This window comes from Ornithorhynchus anatinus, chromosome 1 (assembly GCF_004115215.2).
Source record: "Ornithorhynchus anatinus isolate Pmale09 chromosome 1, mOrnAna1.pri.v4, whole genome shotgun sequence".
In the NCBI taxonomy this organism is placed as follows: domain Eukaryota; kingdom Metazoa; phylum Chordata; class Mammalia; order Monotremata; family Ornithorhynchidae; genus Ornithorhynchus; species Ornithorhynchus anatinus.
In genome coordinates, this window is record NC_041728.1 from 108324442 (window position 1) to 108343589 (window position 19148).

Here is a 19148-nt window from a genome sequence, read left to right on the forward strand (position 1 = left end):
AATCGCTGCCTACAAGGAATTTACAGAGAACAGGGAAGGCACACATTAAAATAAATTACAGAAGGGAAATAAGGGAGAGGATGAGGACCTATATTGAAGTGCTGTGGGGCCGAAAGTGGGGTGAATATCAAGTGCTTAAGGCGAGGAGACATAGACGGGGTGGGGGGTAGCGGGAAGATGGGGGGAACGAGGGTTTAAGCAGGGAGTGTCAGTGTGTACACTCATATCATGTACATATGCACAGCTTTTTCATCCATCGTTACATCACTCTTTATCCAGACGCACACTGTCGGATGAACTTCCCCTAACTATCCAGCAGCGTTCTAGCCAAAATGCATAGTGGAATTGCACCCTATGGGAAAACCGACCATATGGGCAGCAACTCCCTTCCTCAAGGAGTAGGAACTGTGCAGCAGCACTAAGCAAGACTAGACTACCTGATGAAGGCCAGTTGACAAGACGGAGGAGCTGGATAAAGCTTCTTTGGGCAGGAACCTCCCTCTTCAGGATGATAGGGGCTGGTTTTGCAAAGACAGAGTAGCTCATATGGCTCTCCTCAGACCTACTCAGAGGTATAAAGGACGGATGACACTAAAGCTGTCCCTAAAATGAAAGCTCTTTTCCTAACATCACAATTAATAGGAGAGTTAACTTTACTGTGTGCTATTCTGCCCCGGTGCTGTCACGGATGTTGTTTGTACTTTCCACTCTTGCTTCCTCATCTCACAATGCTGATGAAGTTTCTGCTCAAAAAGAGCCTAGGCTTTTAATGGGCCATTCTTAATAACCAATGGTAAGGAAAGATCACAAACAATAGAGTTTTGGGACACCGTTAGTCTCCTCATCGAAGCAATGCGTCTGTGTCACTGTTATATTGTGCTTTCCTGAGTGTTCAGTACAGTGCTTTGTGCACAGTAAGCACTCAAGAAATGCAATGACTGACACCACAGCTATGCTGAGTGGGACACATGTAGAGAACAAGTGACAACAGGATAACCAAACAATTACTGGATGGACAGCCAAAATTGAGAAACAGAAAGCAAGGAGGTCAGAGGAAGCATTTTAAGGACACTATAAAACAAAACCTCAGACGAAGTTGCATCTTGGCCAAAACTGGAAGTCGATTTCGGGGGACAGACCAGCGTGACAGACTGCTAAGAAAGGATTAGCTCTTTTAAAGCAAAAGCTTCATAAGGAATGAGAGGAAGCAAAAGAGAATACATTCATTCATTCAACAGTATTTATTGAGCACTTACTACGTGCAGAGCACTGTACTAAGTGCTTGGAATGTACAATTTGGCAACAGATAGAGACAATACGGGGCTAGGCACTGCCAACATTAAACAGAACAGTACAACAAGGGGCAGTTTTGTGAGCACAATGTGCCTAGGACTGTGGATACCAGACTGACCTTATTAATCACTAAGGCACTCACAGGTAAATTTCAATATCAGAAGAGTCGTCTTCTAATTGCAAAGGTTTATGTACATATATGTGTATTTATTAGTTCATTATCTTGTACTTTCCCCAGGGCTCAGTATAAGGTCTGGCACATAATAAGCACTTAATAAATACCATTTGAAAAAATATATATATGAATGCTTTGAGAGGTTCATTCATTCAATCGTATTTATTGAACACTTACTCTGTGCAGAGCCCTGTACTAAGCACTTGGGAGAGTACAGTATAACAATGAACAGACACATTCCCTGCCCACCACGAGCTTAGGGTCTAGAGGGTTGTGAATTCACAAGTGATCAGAAGGTGCAGAAGTGCTGAGGTGGCAATCGGAGGGATATAAATGGGGGAGATTTGAAATTAACCCTTTTGAGGAGAAGTGAATTCAGGAGGGCTTTGACGCTGGGGAGATGTATAATCTGTTAGATTTGAAGTGGGAAGGAGTTCTAGGGTGCCAAGACAGGACGTAGGTAATGGGTCAACGGTTAGCTGGAGGGACAGATAAGATGAGATGTATACTCAAGTCAAAAAATTAATAACTAGTCTTTCTTTTCCCTTAAGTTCAACTTCCTAAAAGGAAGGCAATTAGATTTACCTCCAATTTCCCTTTCACACAATAAAAAAATTCCATCCACCCTAATTTTTTTTGAAGGGATCACTGAAGAGCTTGTTCTCTAAGGAAGACAAGTCAACCAGATTAAAATTAAGGAAACGAAGTAAAAGAAAAGCTTAAATTCACAAAAAAATCTTGCTTTTTCAAATATGCTACATTTTAATAATAATGGTATTTAACTATTCCTATGTGCTAAACACTGTTCAAAGCACTGCTTGTGTACAAATAATCAGATCAGATATATAGTTATACTAACGTACCCAGTGCCCAATTTAGTTGCATAGAATCTGAAATCTCATTTTGTAAGAGTTGTCAATTGGCAAGGAATTCCAGGCACGGTTGCATATCTGTATCCAGATTTCAGCATGATTTGCTGTCCTATTAAAAACTGTTTGCTCCTCTTACAGCTAAACAGGTCACATTCACTTTGTTGTAAATACCTCCAATAATACAACACTTTATTCTTTATGGGACCAGGTCTTAGATATCAAAGAGAAATCAGGAAGTAGAAGACTAAAAAGGAAAATTAACCCATAAAAAGGAGACAGAAACATTCACAAATTTCCACACAGAAACTGTGCCCATGTGGCACATGCAAGAAGTTACTGTCTCAAGAAATGTAGTTCCGGCACTCTAAAGAATCAATGTAACTAGAAAGTAGCAATATCCTAAAGAAATAAAAGGAAAAGCTGAAGCTCTAAAGGGCCCATAATTAAGTCACCAGGGAAACAGTCCCTCTTTAAATATTCCTGAAGCAAAGATTGTAATATATTACTTCTGACATTAAGAGAATCTCAAAATGAGGAATGACAAATTATCTTCCTCCGGAGACTGCTTATCACCCTCGTGGTCTCAGGAGAGATCTCCTAATGAAAGAGTGTAGAGGTCGTCACCCTCCCATCCACATTTAGTTGTTGCACCTCCCATTGAATAATATTATTATGACTGGTAGTAATAATAATAATAATTGTGGCACATTAAGCACTTACTATGTGTCAAGCACTCTGCTAAGTACTGAAGTAGATATATGACAATCGGATCAGACAATGCAAATGGAAATGCTGATCTGCAGGGAGTCCCCAAACTCCAGTGTAAATGAAAAATACTCCCCCAAGCACCCACCCACATCAACTCAGGGGATCTAAGCTAGACTGTCCTTGCATCTCTTCGATCCTCCTCATCCCAGAGATCACAGCGGCCTTTTGACTCCTGCCGTATCTCACAACACTTGGGAAAAGAGCCACTCCTCCCTTCCTCGTTTTCGGTTTGCTCTGCTGGTTTAGCCATGGCTGTCGACTCCCAGGTTTCAGCCGGGATGCTGCACTGTCCAAGGCTCTGTTTTACTGTATCCTGAGAACATTTCCTCCGACTTCCGTGCTTTCGGTTTCCCAATTTCAGTTCTCTGTATGGCAGCTGTGTGGTTGACAGGAACATCGCTTTAATGCTAGAAGACTGATCTCTTTTCAGGATTTTGTGGTTTGTCGTCCTGTCTTGCGACTTGTTGTTGAGTTTTGCCTGCAAGTGATGCTGGTGGAACTGCTCTGCACATACTAAGTGCTCAATAAAACGACTGAATGAATGAATGAATGAACTGCAGGAACTGTATGCGGTGCAACCGTGCTGGGAGATGCAACAACAGACCTCAATGTACTTCTCACCCCTGGGAACAGCAGCCAAAGTCCTTTGATCATCCAATCAAAAACTTCTGTAAACAGATGACTGTGCCCTGGAGACACATAGCCAAGGATGATATGTAAATGATTATAGGCACCTCGGTCCCATTGGCCAGAAGTTAATAATATTACTACTAATAATAATGATTATGGTATTTGTTAAGTCTTAAATATGAGCCAGGCACCGTACTAAGCACTGGGGTAGACACAAGATAATCGGGTAGGATACAGTCCCTGTCCCACATGGGACTCACAGTCCTAAACCTCATTTTACATATGAGGAATCTGAGGTACAAAGAAGCTAAGTGACTTGCCCAAGGTCACCCAGTAGACATAATAATGATGGTATTTGTTAAGTGCTTACTATGTGCAGAGCATTGTTCTAAGCACTGGGGGAGATACAGGGTAATCAGGTTGCCCCACGTGAGGCTCACAGTCAATCCCCATTTTACAGATGAGGTAACTGAGGCAAGGAGAAGTTAAGTGACTTGCCCACAGTCACACAGATGACAAATGGCAGGGCCGGCATTTGAACCCATGACCTCTGACTCCCAAGCCTGGGCTCCTTCCACTGAGCCACACTGCTTCTCTGACATGTGGTGGAGCCCAGGTTAGAACCCACCTCCCCTGACTCCCAGGGCGGTACACTTTGCACTAAGCCATACTGCTTCTCCCGTTGTGGACTGACAATAATAATAATAATAATAACAACGGTGGTATTTGTTAAGCGGTTACTTTGTGCCAAGCACTGTTCTAAGCACTGGGGTAGATAGAGGGCAATCATGTTGTCCCACTTGGGGCTCAAAGTCTAAAGCCCCATTTTGCAGATGAGGTAACTGAGGCACCGAGAAGTGAAGTGACTTGCCCAAAGTCACACAGCTGACAGGTGGCGGAGCTGGGACTGGAACCCATGACCTCTGACTCCTAAACCGTGCTATTTCCACTGAGCCACGCTGCTAGGGAATGTGACTGTTTATTATTATATTGCCCTCTCCTGAGCACTCAGTGTAATGCTCTGCACACAGTAAGTGCTCAATAAATATGATTGAATGAATGAATGTTTCAATAAGAGTTTGGAGTCCATACCACATTATATTCTCATTGACAAGCTGGACAAGTATAGTCTTGACCATACTACAAGTGGAATGGTGTTTCATAAGGATTCAATAATTCTCAAGAAAACTATGTTTCAGCCTAACCAGGGAAGTCATTTACACAACCCAAAATCGACAGTGACAACACAGAGCTGAATGCAGTCACGGTCAATTATGTTACCTAGGCAGAGTACCGACCAACAGTGCAACGATGACTGAGAGGAGCTGGACTTGCCCAAAAAACTGAATGTACCAGCACCAAATGAGCAGAAGATATTAGGAAGCAACCAAAATGGTTTGGTGAAAGGTACTTTAGGTGGATCGATCTAATCTCCTTCTATAATAATGTGACTGTCTTGGATAGGCAAAGAGATACAGCTCTGTGTTGTCACTCCCACAGGATTGATGAGGGCAACCCCCCTCCCCCCAACCAAGCTTCTGAACTGGAATTCCGGCTTTTCTAACCCCAGGTCTCTGACAAGAGTGGAGAGTTTCCAACCAGGGGAAAAAACACCCAAAATGGTGGCTTCCTGGCCCATTAGCGCTTTGAAGCTTGGGCTCTCCCAGTTCTCATTTCCCATTGAAAAAATCCTTGCTTCTTCTCACCCCCCAGGCTCAAAAGGAAAATGATGGCACCTAGGCGAGGCAAAGACAATAATCGTAATTTTCTAGACTGTAAGCCCGTTGTGGGCAGGGAATGTGACTGTTTATTATTGTATTGCCCTCTCCCGAGCACTCAGTATAATGCTCTGCACACACTAAGAGCTCAATAAATGACTGAATGAATGAATGCTTTAATAAGAGTTTGGAGTCCATCCCACATTATATTCTCATTGACAAGCTGGACGAGTACAGTCTTGACCATACTACAAGTCAAGTGCTGTTTCATAAGGATTGATTCTGGAGCCAATTCTATTCACTATCTGAATGAAATAATAGAGAACATATTCATCATAACTGCTGATGATATTAAATTCTTAACATGGGAGACAGACAATTAAACATTTTCAACCAGTTACACTCAGAATAAATGCTTGAAGGTATTTAAGAAGCAACCTGGCCTAGTGGAAAGAGCATGGGCTGGGAAACTCCAGTTCTGCCACTTGTCTGTTGTGTTATCTTGAGCAAGTCACTTCACTTCTCTGTGCCTCAATTTCCTCATCTGGAAAATGGGGATTTAATGCCTACTCTCCCTCCTCTTTAGACTGTGAGCCCATGGGGGACAGGGACTGTACCCAGCCTGATTGTCTTGTATCTACCCCAGGGCTTAGTACAGTGCTCGGCACAAAGTTAGTGCTTCACAAGTAGCATAAAAAAGTATACCTGAATAGGCAAATTCTGCCAATGAGTATGAAAAAACTGGAGAGTCCAAAGTGATTATAGGAATGGGAAATAGGCCATGAAAAGAAAGGTTAAAGGAAGTGTGCCTAGAGAAGGCTAAAGAATGATTTGTCCATCTTTGGAGGTTTTTACATGAAGGGATTATTGAAATGGGTGTATTTCCACACAGACATATTTACAGGAAACAGCATGGTGTAGTGGATAGAGCATGGGCCTGGGAGTCAGAAGGCCATGGGTTCTAATTCTGCTCTTCTAATTCTGCTCTGCCACTTGTCTGCCGTATCACCTTGGACAAGTCACTTCACTTCTCTATGCTTCAGTTACCTCGTCTTTAAAATAAGGATTGAGACTGTGAGCCTCATAGTGGACAGGGACTTTGTCCAACCCGATTTCCTTGTATCCATCCCAGCACTTAGTACAGTGCCTGGCACATAATAAGTGCTTCATAAATATCATAATTATTATTGTTACTATTTTTACTACTAATAATAACAACAATAATAATGTTAATAGAAAGTAAAGCAGTGAAAGCAGTCAGAAAGAAGTTGTTCTTGACCCTCAGGCTGATAGAACAGTGATGTGAGCTGGGTAAAACGTAGAATTTCCAGGCGGAGACCTTTTAAGAAAAAAATTAGACAGCATCTGTGCTGAAATGTTGGGTCAGTAGGGTATAACCTTGGACCTGCGGAAGAAATTTCAGCCAAGTTGCTCTAGGCAGCCCAAGAATTCCTCTTCTTGGCTCATGTCAATTCTAAGTATAGCGCTTTCATCTCTCAGCTGCCACAGGCTGCTGGCTCCCGCAATGCCAACCTGCTTTTACAGCAGTGCCAGGAGCTTCGTGAAGCACGCGTGGACCCCTTTAACTTCCTCCAAGACATTCCCAACTCCCTGAACTTCCAGGGCCATTTTTAGCATTGTCCTAGGAGCCAGTAGGAGCAGTGGGGAAAAGGAGAAAGGTCTAATTCCTTCAAGTTGTGAATTAAGGTCATAGGAAAGCCTCCCTAGAAGTGAGTCAGACAGCTTCCACCTCCATTCCTGGTGCAGCCTCAGACGTGATTGGGCGGTAATCTCGTACCACTAACCCTCAACCCTGAATCACTTGCACAGTCCGCCTCCTTCGCTCTTGGGTTCCAGCCGCAGAGTGCTGCTGGTGGAAATCTAAATATCAGGTCAACTTCATCCTCTTCAAGTCTTTCCTCACTTGCTTTAACTCTGCCCCCTCTTCTGCCCTGCAAAACTATTTCTCCACCCCTATTGACACCCATGCCCATCGCCCTCGTCGGTTGTTCCAGACATTTAACTCCCTCCTCAGGCTCTCTGTCCCTCTGTGTCCCCCATCCCTTGCCCCCAGTGACCAGGCCACCTACTTTATTAAGAAAATTGACAGTATGAGGCATGAGCTCCCTAAAATCGGCCCTGCTCCTCCCCAGCCCCTCCCCTTTACGGCCCCCTCTTCAACTCTCCCATCTTCCCAGTAGTATCTCCAGAGGAGATCTCCGGCCTCCTCTCAAAAGCCACCCCCTCCGCCTGCGCATCGACCCCATTCCTTCTCACCTTATCAAAACTCTAGCCCCCTCCCTTCTTTCCTTCCTAGCAGCCATCTTCAATCACTCGCTCGCCAATGGCTTCTTCCCCACTGCTTTCAAACATGCCCATGTCTCCCCTGTTCTAAAAAACCCCTTCCTTGATCCCTCCTATTATCACCCAATTTCCCTCCTACCATTCCTCTCCAAACGCCTTGAATGAGTTATCTACCCCCACTGTCTCAAATTCCTCTCCTTGACTCCCTCCAATCTGGCTTCTGTCCCCTTCGCTCCACAGAATCCGCCCTCTCAAAGGCCACCAATGATCTCCTTCTTGTCAAATCCAATGGCCTCTACTCCACCCTTAATCCTCGTCGACTGCTCAGTTGCCTTCGACACTGTTGACCACCCCCTTTTCCTGGAAACGTTACCCAGCCTTGGCTTCACTGACTCTGTCCTCTCCTGGTTCTCCTCTTATCTCTCTGGCCGTTCATTCTCAGTCTCCTTCATGGGCTCCTCCTTACTGTGGGGTCCCTCAAGGTTCAGGTCTGGGTTGCCTTCTATTCTCTCCATCTACACCCACTCCCTTGGAGAACTCATTCGCTAGCACGGCTTCAACTACCACCTGTAGGCGGATGATACCCAAATCTACATCTCCAGCCCTGATCTCTCTCCCTCTCTGCAGTCTCGCATTTCCTCTTGCCTTCAAGACATCTCTACCTCCCGTCACCTCAAGCTTAATATGTTCAAAACAGAGCTCCTTATCTTCCCACCCAAACCCTGTCCTCCCCCTGACTTTCCCATCATCTTAGACAGCAACACCCTCCTTCCTGTCTTGCAAGCCTGTAACCGTGGCATTATCCTTGACTCTTCTCTCGCATTCATTCCACATATTCAATCCATCACTAAATCCTGTCGTTCCCATCTTCACGACATCGCTAAAATCCGCCCTTTCCTCTCTATCCAAACTCCTACCACATTAATACACCCATCCTATTCTGCCTGGATGTCTGCATCAGCCTCCTTGCTGACCTCCCAGCCTCCTGCCTCTCCTCACTCCAGTCTATAGTTCACTCTGCTGCCCGGATCATTTTTCTACAAAAACTTTCAGGAAATGTCACCCCACTCCTCAAAACAACTCTAGGAGGGCCTAGAGAAGCAGCGTGGCTTAGTGGAAAGAGCACAGGTTTAGGAGTCAGAGGACATTGGTTCTATCACCGGTTCCGCCACCTGTCTGCTGTGTGACCTTGGGCAAGCCGCTTAACTTCTCTGTGCCTCAGTTACCTCATTTGTAAAATGGAGATTAAAACCACGAGCCCCCAGTGGGACAACCTGATTGCCTTGTATCTACTCCAGTGCTTAGAACAGCTCTCGGAACACAGTAAGCACTGTACAAATACCATAATAATTATTATTATTATCCACCTTGGCAAACAAAAACTCCTCACCACACTGTGGTTAAAGCAGTCCACCACCTTGCCCCTCCTTCCTCACCTCCCTACACTCCTTCTACAACCCAGCCCACACACTTCACTGCTCTAGTGCTTAATCTTCCTCAGTGGGCTTCGGTCTAACCTTTCTTGCTGTCAAACCCTGGCCCATGTTCTGCCTCTGGCCTGGAACACACTCCCTCCTGAGATCCGACAGACATTTACTTTCCCCACCTTCAAAGCCTTAAAGAACACACATTTCTTCCAAGAGGCCTTCTCAGACTAGGCCTCTCCTTCTCCTCTCTACCACTCCCTTCTGCATCGCCCCAACTTGCTCCCTTTGGTCTTCCCCCCTCCCAGCCCCCAGCACTTTCGTATACGACTATAATTTATTTGTATTGATGTCTGTCTCCTCCCTCTAGACTGTAAGCTCACTGTAGGCAGGGACTGTGTCTGTTTATTGTTGTACTGGACTTTCCCAAGTGCTTAGTACAGTGCTCTGTATACAGTGAGTGCTCAATAAATATGATTGATTGAATGAATGAATGAGGACCTCTCCCCCGCGAACCCCTGCCAAGGAAAGTTGGGACCCAAAATTTGCCCCACACCTCACTTCTGCTTGAAGATTGCTCCCTTTCTTCTACCAACCCATAATACTGTGGGCTTCATCACCTCAAGCTAAGTCATAGACCCACCAGGTCTCTGATTTAAAGGCAGACAATTCAATTATATATACACACACAACTATATTTCAAGCATTTCATATTAGTCTCGCATGAATCGTAATTAAATGAATAACACTGCCAAATAATAATAATAATTATTATTATGGTATTTGTTAAGCGTTTACGATGTGCTGAGCACTGTTCTACGCGTTGGGGTCGATACAGGGTAATCAGATTGTCCCACATTGGCTCACATTTTTCAATCCCCATTTTTACAGATGAGGTAACTGAGGCACAGAGAAGTTAAGTGACTTGCCCAAGATCACACAGCAGACGAGTGGCGGAGCCGGGATTAGAACCCACGACCTCTGACTCCCAAGTCCATGCTCTTTCCGCTAAGCCACGCTGCTTCTCCAAATGAGTTCATTAGGACATTAGGTATGGAGAAATATTTGCAAGGTTTGTTTTCTTAATCCTATCATACCAGTCCTTTTATCAGGGATAGCGATTTTATCAAAGGGCAACTGCAAACAAACTACCTCCCGAAAACTGCTTTTCTTGGCAGGCAAGAATCTCACTTTAAACCATAACGTGATGCCTGCCCTCATAATCAGTGCACTTGGGAGTCTTTTCGCTGCCTGTTAAATTATTTTGAATTTTGTTACAAACTTAAAGAAGTTTACTACAAGACAGGCAATGAACACATTCAACTCTCTAATGCTTTAATGCTGTATTACTGAACAAATATTTTTACTTGTGTTTCCATACTGCATAAAGCCTGAATCCCAGGGGTGGATGAGCATTGTATTGGAAGGGCCAAATCACAAAAATAACTTAGATCTGTACCCTGTAAGCACTTTATTACTTAGCTCCAATGCCAGAGCACTATGTACTTATTCTTACTCTCTGCTGCTTCCCCTAAATGTAATTTATTTGAATGTCTCTCTCCCCCACTAGATTATAAACTGAGGGCAAGGATCTTGTCTTTCTTTGGCACTTTACTCTCCCGACCGCATAATACAGTATCCTGCACACAGTAAGTGCTCAATAAATACCACTAATAGATTGAATCGAGTACCTGTAATGTTAAAGTTCATTTATAGGGTTAATGGGGATATAAGGGAAACAATTAACAGGAAACCAAGATGCTCGTAATACTTCATGACTGGAAAGTTAGATGGTGTAAGGCTGCTTTACCGGAACTTGCCTGGCTCATTAAAAAAATCTTCAGTGCCGCTACGCAAGGAAATCTTACATTTGGGTGTTTTTACCAATACGTACAATTTTGTGGCTACTTAACATTCCCATCACTAACTCCGGGGGCTGAAAGAAAACCCCGTTGAACTCATTTACTGAGTCATTCATTCAGAGCATCTCCACATATATTTCGTTTCCTAACAGGAATCTGAGAACCACATATATGTAATCTGTCATCAATTCCTGTTGGTTCAACCTTCACAACATTGCTAAAATCACTCTTTCCTCTCCATCCAAACTGCTACCACTTTGGTCTAAGCACCTATCCTAGCCCGCCTTCATTACTGCATCAGCCTCCTTGCTCACCTCCCTGCCTCCTGTCTCTCCCCACTTCAGGCCACACCTCACAGTGCTGCCAGGATCATTTTTCTTTAAAAAAACAACAACATTCATTCCATGTTTCCCCACTCCCCAAGAACTTCCAGGGGATTTGCCCATCCACTTCCTCATCAAGCAGAAACTCTTGACCATCGGCTTTAATCACCTTGCCCCCTCCTACCTTACACCTCTCTGATTTCTACTACAACCCAGCCCACAGACTTTGCTCCTCTAATGCCAAACTATTCAATATATCTAGTGCCAGCTTACTCACTTTGTCCCGGTCTCGCCTATCTCACCGCCGATCCCTTTCCCGCGTCCTCTCTCTAGCTTGGCATTCTCTCCCCTTCCATATTCACCAGACAGACCCCCACTCTCTTCACTTTCAAAGCATTATTAAGGTCACATCTCCAAGAGGCCTTCCCCGATCACACCCTCTTTTCCCGGGCTCACTCTCCCTTCTGCGTCATCTGCCCTCGGATCTGTGTTCTTCAAACGTTTGATATTCACCCCACCCCTGACCCCACAGCACTTATGTACATACATTTAAATTGCATATCATAAATCATTTATTCATATTAATGCCCACTCTAGACTGAAACCTCGCGACGGGCAGGGAACGTTTCTGCTCATTCTGTTGTATTGTACTCTTCCAAGGGCTTAGTACAGGTCTGCGCGTAGTAAGTGCTCAAATAAATATCACTGATTGATTTATCGATTGCTCGTGACCTCAATCTCATCTATCTCACGCCCATGCCCATCTTCTCCTGCAGCTTGGAACTCCCTCCCTCTTCGTATCCAACAAACGATCACTCCCCCCGGCCTTCAGAGCCTTATTGACGGCACATGTTTTCCAAGAGGCCTTTCCCAACTAAGCCCTCATTTCCTCTTCTCCCACTCCCTTCTGCATCACCCTAGCACATGACCTCTTTATTTCCCCTCACTCTCATCCCCACAGGATTTATGAACACATTAATCATTTATTTATATTAATGACTGTCTTCTCCTCTCTAAACTATAAGCTCCTCGTTATATTGTTCTCTCTCAGGCACTTAGTACAGTGCCCTGGACAGAGTAAGCACTTAATAATAATGATGGTATTTGTTAAGCTCTTACTACATGTCACACACTATTCCAAACGCTGGGGTAGACAAAAGGTAATCAGGTTGGACACAGTCCCTGTCCCACATAGGACTCAGTCTTACTCCCCATTTTACAGATGAGGTAACTGAGGCTCAGAGAAGTGAAGTGACTTGCCCAAGGTCACACAGCAGACAAGTAGCAGAGCCAGGATTAGAACCCATGTCCTCTGACTCCCAAGCTCATGCTTATGCCACCAGGCCTTGATTGATTGATTCCAGTTATGTAACTGACATACTTTACTAATCAAAAACTTACCCCCAAACTCTGAGTTAAACCTAAATCTTCAAAAAAAGTAATTTACGTCTCACTAGTCACTGAAAGGAGGTTATTTGTGACCACCATGGAAAACAGGTAAAACTGTAATAGGGACTATGAGTAAATAGATTTTCCAATTGCTAAGCACTTCAAAAAGTCGCCAGAAATCAAGTAAAGAAAAGTTGAGGTCCTTAAGAATGGTAAGATGTTCCCCAAAATGTAAAAGAGACACTTCATCAAACTTTGAAACGAAGTAAAACTGGAGAAACGGGTCCTATATCTGGAAACACATTAACAAATCAGAAATCTGTAAAATGGGGATTAAGACTGTGAGCCCCACGTGGGACAACCTGATTCCCCTGTGTCTACCCCAGCGCTTAGAACAGTGCTCTGCACATAGTAAGCACTTAACAAATACCAACATTATTATTATTAAATGGATAGTCCAATAATCTTAAACTGTGATACCGGCCTGGTTATAAACACCTGTTTGTCTGGTCAAAGGGGTTTTGAACTGGAAAATTATTCAAGAAAGACTTGATTCAGCTTTTTGGCCCAGTAAAACGGGATGGAAGCTCTGAATCTGGCTGACTAAATGAAGGGAATACTGGACAGTCAGCCAGCAAGCTTCAAATTAGCCTCAACAAAACTAGCGTAAGAGTAAAGCAAAAAGTCAGCCCCTCTGAAAAACTCTTCCCCCTGCATGACCCTCAAAGAAAGTGAAAATAAGGGAGGCTTGGAAACCTCCATTACCCCAGAATAAGGAAAAGTACCTTCCCCTTCCAAAACAACATCACTTAACTTCTCTGTGCCTCAGTTCCCTCATCTGTAAAATGGGGATTAACTGTGAGCCTCACGTGGGACAACCTGATGACCCTGTATCTATCCCAGCGTTTAGAACAGTGCCCTGCACATAGTAAGCGCTTAACAAATACCAACATTATTATCCTAATCAGCCTCCTTGCTGACCTCCCTGCCTCCTTTCTCTGCTGTCTCCAGTCCATCCTTCATTCACTCATTCAGTCGTATTTATTGAGCGCTTACTGTGTGCAGAGCACTGTACTAAGCGCTTGGAAAGTACAATACAGCAATAAAGAGAGACAATCCCCGCCCACAGTGGGCTCACAGTCTCAGGATGGGGGGGGCAACACAAGTAAACAGGTATCAATATAAATAAATAGAATTATAGCTGTATACATAAATACAAAAGTGTTGTGGGGCAGGAGGGGAGTAAAGGGAGCGAGTCGAGGAGGAGGAGCTGAGGAAAAGGGGGCTTAGTCAAAGTTTATTGAGCGCTTACTATGTGCAGAGCATGAACTAAATGCTTGAGAGTGTACACGTTCACATTTCGTGGCTTAGTGGAAAAGAACCCGGGCTTGGGAGTCAGGGGTCACGGGTTCGAATCCCGACTCTGCCACTTGTCAGCTGGGTGACTGTGGGCAAGTCACTTCACTTCCCGATTAGACTGTGAGCCCGTCGTTGGGCAGGGATTGTCTCTATCAATTGCCCAATTGTCCATTCCAAGCGCTTAGTACAGCGCTCTGCACATAGTAAAGTGCTCAATAAATACGACTGAATGAATACAATAGAGTTGGTAGACACCTTCCCTGCCCACAACGAGCTTGCAATCTATAATATTCTTTGGGCAATTTGAGCCCTTTAGCTGGAGAGAGGAAGAGGAGGGGATTTCATTTTCTTGAGACGAACTTCAAAAATAACCTATAGTTGGTGAAAGCTTTGGTAGGGATTGCGTACCATTCTTCTACCTACAAAAACTGTGCCCCATTTTTTTACAAGTAGAATACAAATAATATGAAGATGAGTGCATATGGAGTGATGGAATATTATCTCAAGCAACGGGAATGATTATGAGGGACAGTCCCACCCTCTTAATCAAGGGCCCGACTGGGGAGGGGGAGAGCAGAAGAGATTGGGGGGGGGGGGGAAGATGAGGAAAAAGGGGGACGGGGGCGAATTTAGGGGATAAAAAGCAGGGCAAAGGATCAGCTCTAGGAGATTGTCGGGGGAGTGGAAAGAGAGAAGCTGACGGATGGATAATAACGATAATTATGATATTTGTTAAGCTCTTACTATGTGCCAAACACCGTTCTAAGCGCTGGGGTATTCATTCAACAGTATTGATTCAATAGTATTTATTGAGTGCTTACTATGTGCAGAGCACTGTACTAAGCGCTGGGAATGTACAAGTCGGCAACAGGGGTAGATACAAGGTTAGCAGGATGTCCCACGGAGGGGCTCACAGTTTTAATCTCCATTTTACAGATGAGGTAACTGAGGCCTAGAGAAATAAATAAATAAATAAATAAATAAATAGTGGTATTTAAGTGCTTACTATGTGCAAAGCACTGTTCTAAGCGCTGGGAGGGATACAAGGTGATCAGGTTGTCCCACTTGGGGCTCACAGTTTTAATCCCCATTTTACAGAGGAGGTAACTGAGGCCCAGAGAAATAAATAGATAAGCAAATAAATAAATAGTGGTATTTGTTAAGAGCTTACTATGTGAAAAGCACTGTTCTAAGCACTGGGGGATACAAGTGATCAGGTTGTCCCACGTGGGGCTCACAGTTTTAATCCCCATTTTAGAGATGAGGTAATTGAGGCCTAGAGAAATAAATAGATAAATGAATGAATTGTGGTATTTAAGTGCTTACTATGTGCAAAGCACTGCTCTAAGCACTGGAGGATACAAGTGATCAGGTTGTCCCACGTGGGGCTCACAGTCTTCATCCCTATTTTCCAGATGAGGTCACTGAGGCACAGAGAAGTGAAATGGCTTGTCCAAAGTCACACGGCTGACAAGCGGCGGAGCCGACATTCGCACCCACAACCTCTGCCTCCCCAGCCCGGGCTCTTGCCCCTGGGCCACGCTGCTTCTCAGTGTGCGGCTGAGGAGAGGATGAGAGGCTGTTGGGGCGCAGGCCTGGGGGGAGGAGGAGGAGGGGAGAGAGGGGCAGGCCTGGGGGTGGGAGGGGAAGTCGAGGCAGGGTTGGGGCGGGGGGGAGGGGGGGGGAGGCGGGGCGTTCCAGACCGTGAGCCCATTGTTGGGTTGGGATGGCAGCGTGGCTCAGTGGAAAGGGCCCGGGCTTGGGAGTCAGAGGTCATGGGTTCGACTCCCGCCTCTGCCACTTGTCCGCTGTGTGACTGTGGGCAAGTCACTTCACTTCTCTGGGCCTCAGTGACCTCATCTGTAAAATGGGGATAAAGACTGTGAGCCCCACGTGGGACAACCTGATGACCCTGTATCTCCCCCGGCGCTTAGAACAGTGCTCGGCACATAGTATTCATTCATTCAATCAATCGTATTTATTGAGCGCTTACTCTGTGCAGAGCACTGTACTAAGCGCTTGGAATGAACAAGTCGGCAACAGATAGAGACAGTCCCTGCCCACTGACGGGCTTACAGTTTAATCGGGGGAGACAGGCAGACAAGAACAATGGCAATAAATAAATAATAGCGCTTCACAAATACCAACATTATCATCTGTGGCTGAATTGCACATTTCCAGCGCTTAGTACAGTGCTCTGCACAGAGTAAGCGCTTCACAAACACCAACATTATCATCTGTGGCTGAATTGCACATTTCCAGCGCTTAATACAGTGCTCTGCACAGAGTAAGCGCTTCACAAACACCAACATTATCATCTGTGGCTGAATTGCACATTTCCAGCGCTTAGTACAGTGCTCTGCACAGAGTAGGCGCTTCACAAACACCAACATTATCATCTGTGGCCGAATTGCACATTCCCAGAGCTTAGTTCAGTGCTCTGCACAGAGTAAGCGCTCAATAAATACGATCGAATGAAAGAATGAATGAGTGCGGGGCGGGGGTCCGGGGGTGTCGTCCAACAGGACGCCCCGCTCCGTCCCGTCTCAATCCAATGGGGTCGGGGGGGGGGGGGGGGGGTGTCGGGGAGCAGGGGGTCGAAAGGTCGGAGAGCAGAGGGGTCGAGAAGCAGGGAGGTCGAGAGGTCTGGGGGTCGGGGAGCAGGGGGTCGAGAGATTAGGGAGCGAGGGGGTCGAGAGATCGGGGAACAGGGGGTCGAAAGGTCGGAGAGCAGGGGGGTCGAGAGGTCTGGGGGTCGGGGTACAGGGGATCGAAAGGTCGGAGAGCAGGGGGGTCGAGAGGTCTGGGGGGTCGGGGTACAGGGGATCGAAAGGTCGGAGAGCAGGGGGTCGAGAGGTCTGGGAGTCGGGGAACAGGGGGGTCGAGAGGTCTGGGGGTCGGAGAGCAGGCAGTCGAAGAGCAGAGGGGTCAGGAGGTCGAGGAGCAGAGGGGTCGAAGGTCGGGGAGCAGGGGGTCGAGAGGTCGAGGAGCGGGGGCGTGGAAGGTCGGGGAGCCGGGGGTCGAGGGGTCGGGGAGCAGGGGGTCGAAGAGTAGAGGGATCAGGAGGTCGAGGCGCAGGGGGTCGAGAGGTCTGGGGGTCGGGGAACAGGCAGTCGAAGAGCAGAGGGGTCAGGAGGTCGGGGACAGGGGGTCGAGAGATCAAGGAGCAGGGGGTCGAGGAGCAGGGGGTCGAGGAGCAGGGAGGTCGAAGGTCGGGGAGCAGGGGGTCGAAGAGCAGAGGGGTCAGGAGGTCGAGGAGCAGGGGGTCGAGGGGTCGGGCGGCGGGAGAGCGGGGAGGCGAGGGGCGTCGGGGGCGTCGGGGGGGGGGGGCCTGGTGGTGGGGGTGTGACCTTGTGGTAGCTGGAGCCCCGGATGTGGGTCCGCCGGTCGTAAACGTGTCCGCGGATGACGGTGGTGCCCACGTCCAGCCCCAGCACGTAGCCGGCCGGACCGGGGGCCCGGGGCCGAGGCCGAGGCCGGGGCCGAGGCCGGGGACAAGCGGCGGCGGGGCCCGGCTCCCACATCGCCCTCTCGGCCTCCTTCGGCCTCGATCCCCTTCGGCTTCGGCCTCCTTCGGCTTCGGCCTCGGTCCCCTTCGGCTTCGGCTTCGGCCTCGGCCTCCTTCGGCCTCCTCCTCTTCGGCCTCCTCGGCCGCCGCTGGGGCGTTGGGCCGCCGGCACCTGGGCCCCTCCCCCGCCCCACCCCGCCCCGCCCCGCCCCCGCACTGACGTCATCCTCCCGCCAGACTGGGCGGGAAAAATGGGGCGCGAGCCGGGGCGCATGCGCGGCCGCCCGCCCGTTGCTTCTTCCCCATCCCTCCCTCCATTCATCGTTCATTCATTCATTCATTCGGTTGGTTCATTCATTCATTCATTCGGTTCGTTCATTCATCCATCCATCCACCCATTCATTGGGCTCGTTCATCCAACCATCCATCCACCCATCCATTCGGTTCGTTCATCCCTCCCTCCTTCCCTCCCTCCCTCCCTCTCTCCCTCCATTCATTCATTCGGTTCCTTCCTTCATCCATCCATTCATTCATTCAGTTCCTTCCTTCATCTATCCATCCATCCATCCATCCATCCATCCATCCATCCATCCATCCATCCATCCATTCAGTCCATCCATCCATCCATCCATCCATTCATTCGTTCAATAGTATTTATTGAGCACTTACCATGTGCAGAGCACTGTACTAAGCACTTGGAATGGACAAATCAGCAACAGGTAGAGACAATCCCTGCCCAATAACAGGCTCACACTCTAATCGGGGGAGACAGACAGACAAAAACAATTCATTCAGTTCATTCACCCATCCATCCATCCATCCATCCATCCATCCATCCATCCATCCATCCATCCATCCATCCATCCATCCACCCATCCATCCATCCATCCATCTATCCATCCATTTGGTTCATTCACTCATTCATTCATTCATTCATTCGGTTCGTTCATTCATCTATTCATTCATTGAGCCATATTCATGAATAAGAATAATTGCACTCTTCGTTAAGCACTCCCTATGGGTTAAGCACCAGGGTGGATACAAGCAAACCGGTGTGGACTCAACCCCTGTCCCTCTTGAGGCTCACGTAATAATAATAATGATAATAATAAGGGTGGTATTTGTTAAGTGCTTACTATGTGCCAAACACTTTTCTAAGTGCAGGAGGGATACAAGGGGATCAGGTTGTCCCCCATGGGGCTCGCAATCTTCATCCCTATTTTACAGATGAGGGAACTGAGGCCCAGAGAAGTGAAGTGACTTGCCCAAAGTCACACAGCAGACAAAGGCCGGAGCCAGGATTAGAACCCATGACTTCTGACTCCTAAACCCAGGCTCTTTCCACTGAGCCACGGGAATCCCCATTTGACAGATGGGGTGACTGAGGCCCCAGAGAAGTGACCGGCCCAAGGTCACCCAGCAGGCAAGGGGCAGAGCCGGGATTAGAATTCATGACCTTCTGACCCCCCAAGCCCATGTTCTATTATAATGTTGGTATTTGTTAAGCACTTACTATGTGCCAA

General features: G+C 46.8%; 1 protein-coding gene across 1 annotated transcript in view; it reads right to left on the bottom strand.

The window, feature by feature from the left end:
• Positions 1–17689, bottom strand: part of GK5 (glycerol kinase 5) — a 75156-nt gene extending 57467 nt beyond the window's left edge. The window contains exon 1 of the mRNA XM_029070447.2: positions 17468–17689. Within this exon, the coding sequence (XP_028926280.1) occupies positions 17468–17641 (174 nt within the window). The 5' untranslated portion in view covers positions 17642–17689. The remainder of the gene's footprint in view (positions 1–17467) is intronic.
• Positions 17690–19148: the final 1459 nt, after the last annotated feature.